The 13,376-nt window shown below is 36.7% G+C and overlaps 1 protein-coding gene across 2 annotated transcripts in view; it reads left to right on the top strand.

Annotated features, from left to right (window-relative positions):
- The window catches only part of SLC41A2 (solute carrier family 41 member 2), a 112,563-nt gene that overhangs the window by 58,551 nt on the left and 40,636 nt on the right, over window positions 1–13,376 (top strand). For both annotated transcript variants that reach the window (XM_030320418.1, XM_030320417.1), the window contains exons 7-8: window positions 6,512–6,659; window positions 11,852–11,931. In XM_030320418.1, the coding sequence (XP_030176278.1) occupies window positions 6,512–6,659; window positions 11,852–11,931 (228 nt within the window). The remainder of the gene's footprint in view (window positions 1–6,511; window positions 6,660–11,851; window positions 11,932–13,376) is intronic.

Here is a 13,376-nt window from a genome sequence, read left to right as displayed (position 1 = left end):
GCTGCTCATTTAACAAAGTTGAAATTTTATGTTAGCCTGGTGTTTAGGCCTCTGGGAGTCAGCAGAAACTTTCCTGTGATTGTTACTCCTGCCAGACTCAGCCAGTACCAATTCTCATACACTGTCCATGATTTTTCTCTTTTCTTTCTTACATCGTTCCCTTTCCCTCCGTTAAGGCCAGTCAGTTTTCATTTTTCAATGCTAAATTCATACGTGTCCCTAATGTTAACTGATCTTTTCCTCCTCTGGATTCCTGTAGCATTACACTGATACTTCTAACATTCTTTGCATTTTATGGATCATTATAGCTTTTTGTGCATATGGTATTAAGGAAATATTGGAAGAATATCTTGCCTTAGCAGAAAGTATCAGGGGGATTAATATCCCTAAGGAAAAAATTTAAATGGCAGAAAATGGCTAGGAAAGATCTCGAAATAGAAGAGAAAATAGAAAGTTAGTTTAGAAAGTAATCTAAGCTCTGGACTATGATATGCTTTGGTATGACTTGCTGAGAAAATATAAAGGTATTTATTCATTCACACAGTAATGTTTGAATAATAGTAACTTTTGAAAGCTATTAAAAGAATAATGTTAGGCCAGTAACCGAAACATCTATACACAGTGATTGTTGCCCTCTCTTTCTTGTTTGCATACTTTTAAGAGGATTTTAAAAATGTTTATCAGTTGTTTATACCTGCATGGCTATCTAATTCTTGTATGTACGTGATTTTACTGATTTGAGAAACTGTCAACTTTTCTTCTTTAGACAAGATTTGAGCACAATGTTGACTGATTTCTCATTCTTCGAGGTTAACTTTTAAAAGATGGCTTAGTTGGGGCCATAAGGACAATAACAGTCAGCCTCAGGTTGCTTCAGTCTGGAAGCTAACAGGGATGCCAGCTAGTTATTTACAAGACATTCTAGAATATCATGGCCTTGCTATGAGTGGTGATATGAGTAGAATCTAAATCTGTCTTGCCTGTCACTCTTCTTCAGGTATTTTCAGCACCGTCTTGGTTTAGAATGATCACTGGAAGGTCAAGTTAGTGAGAAAATTCTGATAGTTATAACAGAGGGCATTTAAAAAATCGGCAACTTACAGAGCCCATTGCTTTGTTGCTCACGCAGAAACAGGTGCCATATAAAAATGTCACTCAGAGCAGTTACATATTTCAAAAAAATTTAGGGTAAGAATAATGGATGTTATTAATGAAGTTACGTAACAGTAGTTGCAAAATGCCACCAACAGTCTAATAAAAGGTGAAAGCCATGAGTCCAAAAGGTGGCTGTTATGGTTGGTAGTTCAGTGTTACAGCAATTTGAACCACTTGAGCTGTGTTCATCCCACTTTTCCCTGGTCAACTTATATCACAGGGTCAATACTAATGCACACAGACATTTATTGGGCTTCAAATTCTGCAGAGCTTTATCTGAACACCTGTGTTCATTTCCTATTGCTTCTGGGACAAATTACCGCCGACTCTGTGGCTTAAAATAACAGAAATCAATTTTCTCACAGTTCTGGAGGCCAACAGTCTAACGTGACTCGCACAGGGCCAAAATCAAGGTGTCCGCAGGGCTGGTTTCTTCTGGAGATTTTGGGGGGAAATTCCTTTGCTTGTCTCTGATCTTCTGGCATTTGGGTTCACCCTAATAATCCAGACTAACTTCTGCATTTCAAAACACTTGACTTAATCACATCTGCAAAGCCTCTTTTGCCCTATAAGGTAATATCCATAGGTTCTAGGTTTAGGATGTGGATTTCAGCCAACTAAAACACCCATTGTGATCTACCCAGAAATTAATACAAAATATCATTTTGACTAGGATTATTTAAATGTATTTCCTATAGAAGGAAGACGTTATTTTAGATTTTGGTATTAATGCAGAAGTTCACAGTTGGCTTTTAACTGACCATTTTTTCTCACCAATTGTGTCACTCATGGTTTTCTGAAAATAATTCCTTAATTTTATGACATCTTTAAAACACCAATATATCCCACAAAGAGAAGTGTTTTAGAGACTTCTCTTTTCTTATATTTAGCCATCAGGATTGGGTTAGATGTTAGCCAGGGAAAAGATAGGAAGGTCCTATATAATGATAATTTGGTGGGAATGGGCATGTTAGGTTTCTCAGGAAATTGAGATAGTAATGATTTATAGTAAATCAGTTTTAGTAATTTTTATTTTACCATGGCTTTCCCACCTTTTTAATGTTTACATTTTCTTCGTACTTGGAGATACTTTTTAAGCTTATAAAATAGTTGCAAAAATTAAAATAGTATTAAATATCTTGCATACCCTGGACTCAGATTCACTTAATGTTAACATTTTACCCCATTTACTTTGTTTTTTATTCTTTGTCTCTATTTCTCTATATGTTTTTATATATATGTATGTATATATTTTTTCTTTGTCTTTAGGACAGAGACTTTTTTTTTTTTTTTTGAGAGATAGCACATACATTTGCAAGCTGAGGAGGAGCAGAGTGAAAGGGAGAGAGAATCCCAAGCAGGCTTGATCCACACCCAGTGGTGACGCAGGGCTTGATCCCATGACCCTGAGATCATGACCTAACCTGAAATCAATAGTCAAGTGCTCAACCGACTGAGCTACCTAGACACCCCAGGACATTGACATTTTTGAAGACTGTAGTTGCCTCTCCTTTTTTTTCATTATTAGAATTTTTGAAAATTGAGATACAATTTATATTCCACACTGAATTAATTCACCTTTTAAAAGTGTGCAGTTCAGTGGTTTTTAGTACATTCATAAGATTGTACAACCTATTATTAATAGAACCTATGTTCTATTCCAGAAGATTTTCATCACCTCATAAAGAAACCGTTAGCTGTCACTCCCCAGCCCCTGTGACCAGTAATCTATCTACTTATGGGTTTGCTTGCTTGCCTGTTCTGGACGTTTCCCCAAAACGGATGACCTTTTATATCCAGCTTCTTTCAATGAGTATGCTTCGCTTGTGTTGTAGCATGAATCAGTACTGAATAATATTCCATGTGTAAATATACCACATTTTGTTTATCCATTTACCGTTCCATGGACATTTGGGTTCCTTCCACTTTTTGGCTATTATGAAAAGTGAACATTCTTGTACAGGTTTTTGTGTGAACACATGTCTTCAGTTCTTTTGGTAGTTACCTAGCAGTGGAATTGCTGGGTCATATGATAACTGTTTAACTTTCTGAGGAACTGTCCACTCATTATTTTTAGTTTATTTACTGAGAAGTTTCCGCCCACTTTGAAAGTTCAAGCAATGACCCTGGGGTTGAGTTGGTAGGTGCCTCTTTCAACGGCAGATGTCCTTCCAAAGATTTAATGTTGAGAAGAAATTAAAAGCTGAGCATAGTGCTCCTTTTTTGACCTAAAAATGAAGTTCTAAGATGGTCTGACCTAGCAGAATTGTTCTTTTCATTTGTGTTTAGTGGATTTTGCCTTTAGTTTTCTGCTTGATCCTATAAAGAGATTGTTGGCAACCTTAGTTGTTTTAAGAGGTAAGAATGCCTCCTAATTGGGATGTTATTTAACATAACATTAATGTTTAACATTAACATTGTTAATGTTTTAACAAGGAGAACTGGGAATCCGTTCAGTAAAGGTTTTTTTTTTTTTTCAACCTTTTATAAAAATTCATGGAGAAGATGACACTGTGTAGCATTAGTCATATCCCTGTAAATGGGAGAAAATATTTAATGGATTTTGTTAGCATAATTATTTTGAAGATGTGATCTAGATAAAGCCATGAGAAAATTTGGTTGGATATTAGTTTAATATTTATAGTAATTGTTTGTTCCTATCTGCTAGGAAAAAAAAAATTGAGTTTCTATCTAGTTCAAACATCTTTAGTCATAGGCAAGAAGATCTTTAAATATTTTAAGATGAGGAAATACAAAGTTCAATTAAAGATAAGAGTCTGGATAAGGATTGAAGAATTTTGTGAGATGCCAGAAAAATTTAGTAACATATAACTGAAATCTAGGACTAGAAGCTACAAGGACTGTGAGTTCAAGGCTGTCTTTAAGGTATAAGGTGAGGCCTCTACTATACACAATAAGTATTAGAATCATTGAGAAGAATCCAGGAACGTCCTGGCTGAAATCTCCGATAATAGTAAAACCTTGGTCAGCTAAAATGATATTACCAAAAATGTTTTGGGGTGTCACTGTTTTAAGAAGGGGTAGGCAACTTGTATTCCTGGGGATATTTAGAATTGACTATAAAAATATTTGAGAATCAGACTCATGGTATTAACAGTTTTATGCTGAAGAGGCAAAACATGGATTTTTTAATATACTTGTAACTTAACCCATTAGAGAAACACATCAGTCTTCTAATTCTGTCTTAAATTTGTAATTAAGTAATTGACTTATTCTTGTGATTTTAAATATAAATGTTCCCAAATTTGTATGCATTATATAAAAATTTATGAAAACTTAAAGACTTTCTGTATCTGTACATTTAATTTGCTAGGTTTATAAAGATTGTCATAAGTACTTGGAAACTTTTGAGAGACATGAGAAATGTCTAAGTACAACAGAGTATCTCAGAGTATTTAAGTTTGTAAATGTGACTAAATATTATTCCAAACACTGAAAAATAATTTTTGGTTGGGTGCTACACATTGTGATGTAATACCATTAAGTGCTCAATTGTTTTGGTTTTCTTTACAGAGTGTTTAATTTTATTCTTGTAGGCAGGTAATTGTGGATTAGCTTGAGCCTTACGAGGCATGGTTTCAAGCTTTATTGGAGTGAATCTTGAGTAGACTTTATGCTAGGGCTGGCCCTACTACTAAGATGTGACCCTTCTCAGGTCTTTACTAAATCTTCTCAGTATTCAAAGAGGCCTCTCTTCTCTACAAGATTAGCTCTTGAATGACTTCCAGCCCTTTGTAAACTCTGGGAATTTTTCAGTTTACGACTCCCCAATTATTCTTGGCCTGGCCTTGTGGAGTTCACCCCATGCATGCTTGACTTAGTATTCAGTTCACAAGCTCTTTCTCTGAGAGCTTCCTCTTCTCTAGTATTTTGTCCTATAAATTCCTGCTGCCCTATCATCACTCTGCTTGAGTTTTCCCTTCCTGAGCTGTGGTCTGGAATGTGCCTTAAGTCAAAGAGCTGAGGCTGTTATAGGGCTTATCTCATTTCTTTCCCTTCTCTCAGGGATCACAGTTTTCCAATGCCTGTTGTCTAGTGTCTGGTGTCTGAAAACAGTTCATATTTACCCATATCTATCTATCAATCTACCTCTTTCATTTCTGAAAGCACTTAAAATTTTGTTCAGAGGTGATATGTAGCATGTCCACAAAGCAAGACAAATAACTAAGCTCAAAGTCAATGAGACAGAGAAGGATATTCACTTTATAGGAAAATATAACAAGAATGGAGAGACAGTGAATAGTTGTGATCAAGTAAAACAGTTTACCACAAAGGGGTTGTAACAAAGTCCTGGCAATCTGGTATCTCAATGTGTTCCAAATAGCAAGATGTTAATGATAATGGCCATGATAATTATGACAATAGTAAGTGTTCAATAAATATTAGCTAGGTGCCTGGGCACTATTGTACTTACGTGTACTAATTCTCTTAAGACTCACAATAACCCCATGAAATAGGTACTATTATTGTTGCCATTTTATAGATAAGGAATTTGAAGTTTATAGAAATTAAATTTCTTGTCCAAGGTAAGTTGTCACACTTAGATGTGAAACTAGGTGGTCTGGCCAACCTATGGTTAACATGGTGTACTATATTCTGTCTTAGAATATTAAGGGTTCTGAGAAGTGCAGCAGTGAAAAAATGTGTTTAACTTTATTAAACTTAGTTTTCTATTTTATTTTGGAGCTTGGAACACTATTCAATATGGGGATATCTGTTATCAATTGATTGGCCAATACTCCTTGGAATGCTTGCACTATAAGATCTTTGTGGGTCAAAACAATATCCCATTTGACTCGAGAGTTAAGAGTACTAACTTTGGTGTCAGATTCCATTTCCCCCCAACTCTTGCTGTCTCTTAGCCATGTTCTTAAGGTCCAAAGCTTCAGTTTTCTTCATAAAATAGAAATGACAGTGTCTACCTCATATTTGTGAGGATTGTCACATGAGTTGATGTGTTGAGTTGAAAGTGTTTAGCACAGTACTTGGTAAATAATAGAAGCCAAATAAATGTTAGCTTTTTTACTCTTGTTCTTACTGTTTATTATTATTATTATTATAATTATTATTATTATCATCATTATTATTGCAGTTCTCATCTAGCACAGATAGCTAATTCCGTAAATGTTTGTTGAATTAATGTATTAGTTTTTGGTTACATTATTTAATATTTTTACCTTATCTACTGTTTTAAATTTGTTTGAAGTTTATAGAAAATATAGCATGTGAATATGTTGGATAACATCCTATCTTCTGGGAAACTTCTACTTTTAATATCTACATTTGCTCCATGGTTAGAAGAGAGATTGAAATGTTGTCTCTTTTTTAATTTTAGAGAGGTATTACTACATTTCTCCATTAGTTGGTGTCTTTTTCTTGGCTCTAACTCCTATCTGGATTATAATAGCTGCCAAACATCCAGCCACAAGGACAGTTCTCCACTCAGGCTGGGAGCCTGTCATAACAGCTATGGTTATAAGTAGGTTAGTATTAAAATGTGTGTGTGTGTGTGTATCTATCTGTGTGTTCTATATGCCTGCATCTGTGTATACATTAAAACATCATTTCTTGGTTCAGTCATTTTATATACTCACATCTTTATTATCACATGTAATAGAGCTATTAGTCACAGGAGTTCTTGGAATGAGTAGACATACCTCATTTTGCTACCAGTTTCAAACTTTTCTCCAGTCAAATCCTTACCAGACTGACGAGTAAGGTTTAGTGGTGTGTGTGTGTGTGTGTGTGTGTGTGTTAGCCTGACATTATTTATTTTTAATAGTAAGTTGCTCACATAAGTATCAGACAGCCTTAGAAATGGACGTACCATTTGACTACTTCTCCTTCTAGGACTTTGGCAGAACATAGGGATGTAATTAAGGATATTTGCAAATGATTAAGTTGTACGGGTCCTCATCACAGAGGAACTTTTAATAACAAAAGAAGAGAGAGACCATCGTAGCGGTCTCAGCAACCAGGTAGTGATCAAATAAATTATGGTATAGTCACGAAATGGAATATTCGCTGCTAAAAATAACACTGCAACGTTTCTGTTAACGTGGAAAGATGTTCATTATGCCTTTGGTGAAAAGAGCCAGCTAGAAAAGGGTATGAATTTCCTGTTAAGCATGGTATATTGACACGCATTTACTGTCTTCCTTCCTGAAACTACTAAAATGACAGTAATAGAACAGAAAAACTGTAAAACCACAAAAGCAGAAGGGGAGCAGAGAGGACAGCAGGTGAGAGATTCAACAAAATTAGTAAAATAGGAATCAGATGGATGACTTTTAGCTGAACCACCAGAATGGAAAAGGATAAAGCCTAACCTCCAGCAGGGTGAGGGGACACCCATAGGAAGCGAGCTGATCTAAGCCTCAGAAACCCAGAAACGTGGAGAAATTGGAGGCACTAAGTACTTCTCAAAGCTGAAATGGAGAAGATTGGTTGAAAATTTATGTGAGAAACAATTAGACCCTCAAAGCCCTTCTCCAGCTTGACCACCCAAGTGACTGCCCCCTCCCACCTTGGCAAAAGACAAGAATTAACTCTGGAGAGACTAAATCAGAGAAGCTGTGGATTAAGAAACACCTGCACAAGTGAGGGTGTGGATTAAGCACTGTATGGAAAGTAGGAGTAAGTGAAAATCTAGATGCCCAGCAGTGAAAACCCTATCCCACTTCTTTTTCTTTGCTCATGGAATGCTGGTAGTCAAGCCTATACCCCCAGGCAAAAAAATTAGACTAATTCCCTCCTGGGGTAACTCATCAGCGCCAGAGAGCCAGAGAAAAACTCGGTGGTTACTGACCCTTGTGGGTCCTTGAGTGAAAGAGCTACCTGACCATTCTTCAGGAGGCTCACCTGCTGACGAGTGTGCTCTGCAATGCCCTTTACAGAGGAGCAGACAGTAAAAGGATCACCAGACATTTGATTAAGGCTTCTAACATGAAAGACAGAGACCAGAAAAACGGCACTCAAAGAAAGTGCAGGGATAGTTGAAAGACCTCAAAAACTCTCATCAGTGCTCTTAAAGCAATAAGAGAATCTATGGCATCCATAATGTAAGAACAGAATGTTCTAATAAGGAGGATTTGGAAAAGCAGGAAGAGCTCTTGGGAACGAAGAATATATATAAAGAGCAGAAACAAATAAGCAAACAAAAAACTGAGTAGAAAAGTTAGAAGACAGAGCTGAAGAAGTGTTCTGGAAAATAGAACAGAAAACAAAGAGGCGGGCAACTGGAGGTAAACAATAAGAAGAGATTCTCGAAGAAATATTGCAAGAAAATTCCCCAGGACTGAAGACCACAGGCCTCCAGATTGAAATGGCCCACTGAGTACCAAGCACAGTGAATACGAGGAGGGCCCCAAATCATAAATTTACTATAAATCCCAAAATCTCCTGGAGAGAAAAGACAAGTTACATATAAAGCATTGGGAATCTGAATGATGTCCAGTAGCAACACCGGAAGTGATTCCTTCAAGAAAGTTCTGAAGGGAGATTATTTTGAACACAAAGTATGGTTGCAGTATCAGCCAAATGGAAGAATGGCATCCATTCAGACATGTAGGATCTCAAAAACTTTGCTTCCTATGTACCCTTTCATATGAACGCTGGTAGAAGATACGGTCTATCAAAATGAGGAAATAAATCAAGGAAGATGACATGGGCATGAGGAAACCCATTCCATGAGACCTTGTGGTTCATTTTTCTCTGATGTAGATTGCTTTTTTCCTGGAAGCTTCAGGCAATAGGGTCCTATGAAATGTTGGGACTTTTTCAAAGACCCAGCGTGGGAGATTGAAGTTCAGGTTGACAGCTGTGTATCAGACCTAGAGGCAACCGTCCAGGTTGGCAGGAGGACAGTGGGCTCAAGGAGGAAGGTCTCTAAGAAAAAAAAAGCAGAATTGATTGGTTGCCAGGTGACTTTGACTTATTCAGAGGCACTTCATTAACTTTGTTAGAAATTTGAGGCTGAATTAGTAGTAAGTACCTTAAAAATTAGGAAAAATATGGGACAGAGCAACAAGTAACAGTGGGGAAATCCAATGAGACTTGGTGGTCCTTCTGTGAATAATGATTCCATTGTCACAATAAAGTAAACCCTAAATACTCCACCCAGAACTACAGAACCAAGTTGGCAGGATACGGGGAGGAAGGGATTTATGAATGGTCTTAGGTGGAGAGAGAAGGGCAAGTGAGACTAAATCCTCATCCGTCATAGTGGAGGTCATTAGGTAAGTGTCTAAAATTAAAATCAAGAAATCACAGTATAAACATGCTATCTGGAAATACAGAATTAAATGCCAGAGGAAACAGCTACAGAAGTTGAAAAAAAATTTACTGGGGCAGAACAGGTTTTGGGGGCAGGGGCCAGGGGCTATGTAATAGGCTTTGCGGCACTCTCACTTTTTAAATAATGTACATGTGTTTATTGGATAAAATCAAAATTTGATAAAAGTGAAGAGAGAACTACTTTTGCAATGTGGGTTTTCATTTTTAAAAATCTAAGTGTTTAAAAATGTCTGGGAGTCTAGCTACCAACATACTAACAGTATAACTCTGAATGATGTCATGATAGTTGATTTTTATTTTCTTCTTTTTGTTTGTATTTTCTAATTTTTCTATATTTTGTTATCTGGGTCATAAAAACATTTTAAAATGTGTTTTAGCAAATATTCATGTTACAGTCGCAGCATGAACCTATGTGTTTTGGCACAGAGATTTATTCTTTAATACATAACTAGTTCTATGAAATATATACATATTTTAAATTAGAGCTTAAAATATGAAAATACTGCTAAGGATGACTATTTTTGGACTTTACAGTGTAACTTTAATTTTTAAAAAAATTTTTTTAGTTTATTTATTTATTTTGAGAGAGACAGATAGCACAAGTGGGGGAGGGGCAGAGAGAGAGGGAAAGAGAATCCCAAGCAGGCTCAGTGCTTCCAGCAAAGAGCCCAACGTGTTGATGTGGGGCTCAAACCCACGAAACCGTGAGATCGTGACCTGAGCTGAAAACAAGAGTCAGACGCTTAACCAATTGAGCCACCCAGGTGCCCCTATAGTGTAACTTTTAATGGGAAATTCTAGTAATTTAGGCATATTAAGTCACAATTCATTTATTTTACTAAAAAATTAATAAAGATTTAATAAATTCCTAATGTTCGCTGTCAAGTAGTGGTAAGAATATTTTGATCTGATATTTTGACAATCAATTCCATTCTCTGATAACATGTAGTTTATTTTTGTGTGATGTAGATTGCATTTTCCTAGAAAATTTAGGCAGTACGACCCCATGGAGTATTGGGACTGTTAATGTTTTATAGGGCTTAGACCAAGAAACTGAAGTTAACCAATTAGTAATGGTCTTGAAACTTAAAAAAAACCCTCGGAGCTCCATTGAGACATTGAAGTTGAAGGCCTGCTTCTATGTAGCTATATGTTATTTTTCCAGACCTCCATTCTGAAAATCAGCCCTTTCTATGCTACAGCTCATTATTTCAATTTACCAGTGATAAGATTATTTATATGTATATATATATATAGTTTTAACACCATAAAAATGATCCATTTAATGCTTTGTTAATTTCATAAATGAAGAAATATTCTTTTCAAAACTAGATTTTAGGGGCGCCTGACTGGCTCAGTTGGTAGAGCATGCAACTCTTTTTTTTTTTAATCTATTTTTTTTAATGTTTATTTATTTTTGATAGAGAGAGAGAGACAGAGTACAAGCAGGGGAGGAACAGAGTGAGAGGGAGATACAGAATCCAAAACAGGCTCCAGGCTCTGAGCTATCAACACAGAGCCTGATGCAGGGCTCAAACCCACGAACTGCCAGATCATGACCTGACCCAAAGTCGAATGCCTAACCGACTGAGCCACCAGGTGCCCCTAGAGCATGCAACTCTTGATCATGGGGTCAGAGTCATGAGTTAAAGCCCTGTGTTTGGTTTAGAGCTTACTTAAAAAAACAAAACAAAACAAAAAACAAAACAAAAAAAAACCCTATTTTTTAAATTATAAGAGCAATAAATACACATGGTTTTAAAAAATTAACAAATACAGAAGGATATTAAATAATCATCAGTCTTTTGTCTGCCCCTCCACCCAGAGATGGACATTGCTAATAATTTCTTATATATCCTTCCAGAAATTTTAAAGCACTTAAAGCATATTCTTTTCCTTTTTATGTTTTTTATTTTTTCATGTTTTTATTTGTTTTTGAGAGAGAGACAGAGACAGTGTGTGAGCAGGAGAGGGTCACAGAGAGAACGGGGGAGACGCAATCTGAAGAGGGCTCCAGGCTCTATCAGCACGGAGCCAGATGTAGGGCTCGAACTCACCAACAGTGAGATTAGACCTGAGCCGAAGTCGGACGCTTAACCGACTGAGCCACCCAGGTGCCCCTATCTTCTTTTCCTTTTTACAAGGAACACATCTTGGAGATCAGAATGAGAATGGAAACAGAGGGCTACTGCTCATGCCATGTTTTATTTTCAACATTTCACTGTTGACATTGATTTTTACTTTGAATATTTTTCCTTTTTATTGTTTTTTAAATGTCTGAAATGTTTACTTTTAAAAGTAGAGGTGTTTGTATGTAAAGAGCAGCTTTAAATTAGTGTGTTTTCTTTTCTCTTCCCTAAACTGTGTGATTTTCTTCCAGCATTGGGGGCCTTATTCTGGACACAACTGTATCTGATCCAAACTTGGTGGGGATTGTTGTTTATACACCGGTTATTAATGGTAAGAATGAGATACACTGTTTCACGATGACAACAAATCATTACATACTCCTAGGCACTAAGGAGAATCGTAGGGTTCAGATTTTAAGACGTGTATCTTCCCTTCCCTTCCATTCTCTCTCCAAGCCCAGGGTGGTATCTGGGGTAGAAATGATGTTCCCTGTTCTCAGTATGCACAACACATTTTTGAAAAAAGCTGTTTTTTTACTCTTACCACTTGATCTTAGCTTGAGAATCAGGCATACCTGATTTTTGAGGTTAACATAGCAAAATATGACATTTCAGTTCTGGATTATCACTGGCTTTGGGTTATGTGCTCTGTCCTGTTTTGTTGCTGCCTCTGTCAATTTTTATGGATAAATTAGAGTAAGCTAGGTGTAAGCATTGCTTAAGTCAATGCAGTCCATTAACATCTATCACTCCTCTGTGGGTCCCTTTAAAATCTGCCTTATGTTTTTTTTTTTTTTCTTACCTATAAAGTGGGAACTGTAATACTTAGGTTCACAGGGTTTCTTGTATCTATTCCATTTAATAAAATAATTTTAATCCAGCTATACTGACTTTTGGGCTGGCTCATTAAATTGGATTTTAGTATAACCTACACCAATATAACTTAAAAAGTAATTTTACCTGAGAGAAAACCTGTCATAGGATATGCTACACATTTAATATAAACTGCTTTTTATATTTATGTGTAAGAAAATAAATATGTTCTATGAAGGCAAGTTCTCCAAAGTCTAACTTCATATCTAAAATGTCAACTGAACATTTACATTTCTGTGTAGCTATAAAATGTCTGTAAAGAAATTTCCCCTTGGGGTGCCTGGGTGGCTCAGTCGGTTGAGTGTCTGACTTTGGCTCAGGTCATGATCTCACAGCTTGTGAGTTCGAGCCCCAAGTCGGGCTCTGTGCTGACAGCTCAGAGCCTGGAGCCTGTTTCAGATTCTGTGTCTCCCTCTCTCTCTGCCCCTTCTCCACTCATGCTCTGTCTCTCTCTGTCTCTCAAAAATGAATAAACATTAAAAAACAAAAAAGAAAGAAATTTCCCCTCTAGATCCCCTTCCCAATTTTCCTAGTGCCACACTCCTCCCCATCATCCACCCTTAAAATCATGGCACCATCAACCTGGCCCTTCATCCTCTTTGAATAGACATGACCAAACCTTGTCTATTCACCCATTAACGTAATTCACTTCTTCTCTTACTTATACAACAACAGTCTCAGCATTGTAGTCTGCTGATATCTCACTTCAGCCATCATTGAAGTAACAAAGTAGCTTTCCTGACCCACTCCCTATTCAGTGCCAATTAAATGTCACTAACAGACTAGTCATCCTTAAACATTGTTTTTATTACATCAGACTTAAGATGATGAACTTATCAGTGGTTTCCTCCTACCTGTCAAATCAAGTTTGAATTCTTCTGCTTCGCTTTTCAAGGCCCTCTA

The sequence above is a fragment of the Lynx canadensis genome, chromosome B4, assembly GCF_007474595.2.
Source record: "Lynx canadensis isolate LIC74 chromosome B4, mLynCan4.pri.v2, whole genome shotgun sequence".
NCBI lineage: Eukaryota > Metazoa > Chordata > Mammalia > Carnivora > Felidae > Lynx > Lynx canadensis.
The sequence above is the reverse complement of the archived record's forward strand: the minus strand, read 5'-3'. Positions and strand labels throughout refer to the sequence as shown.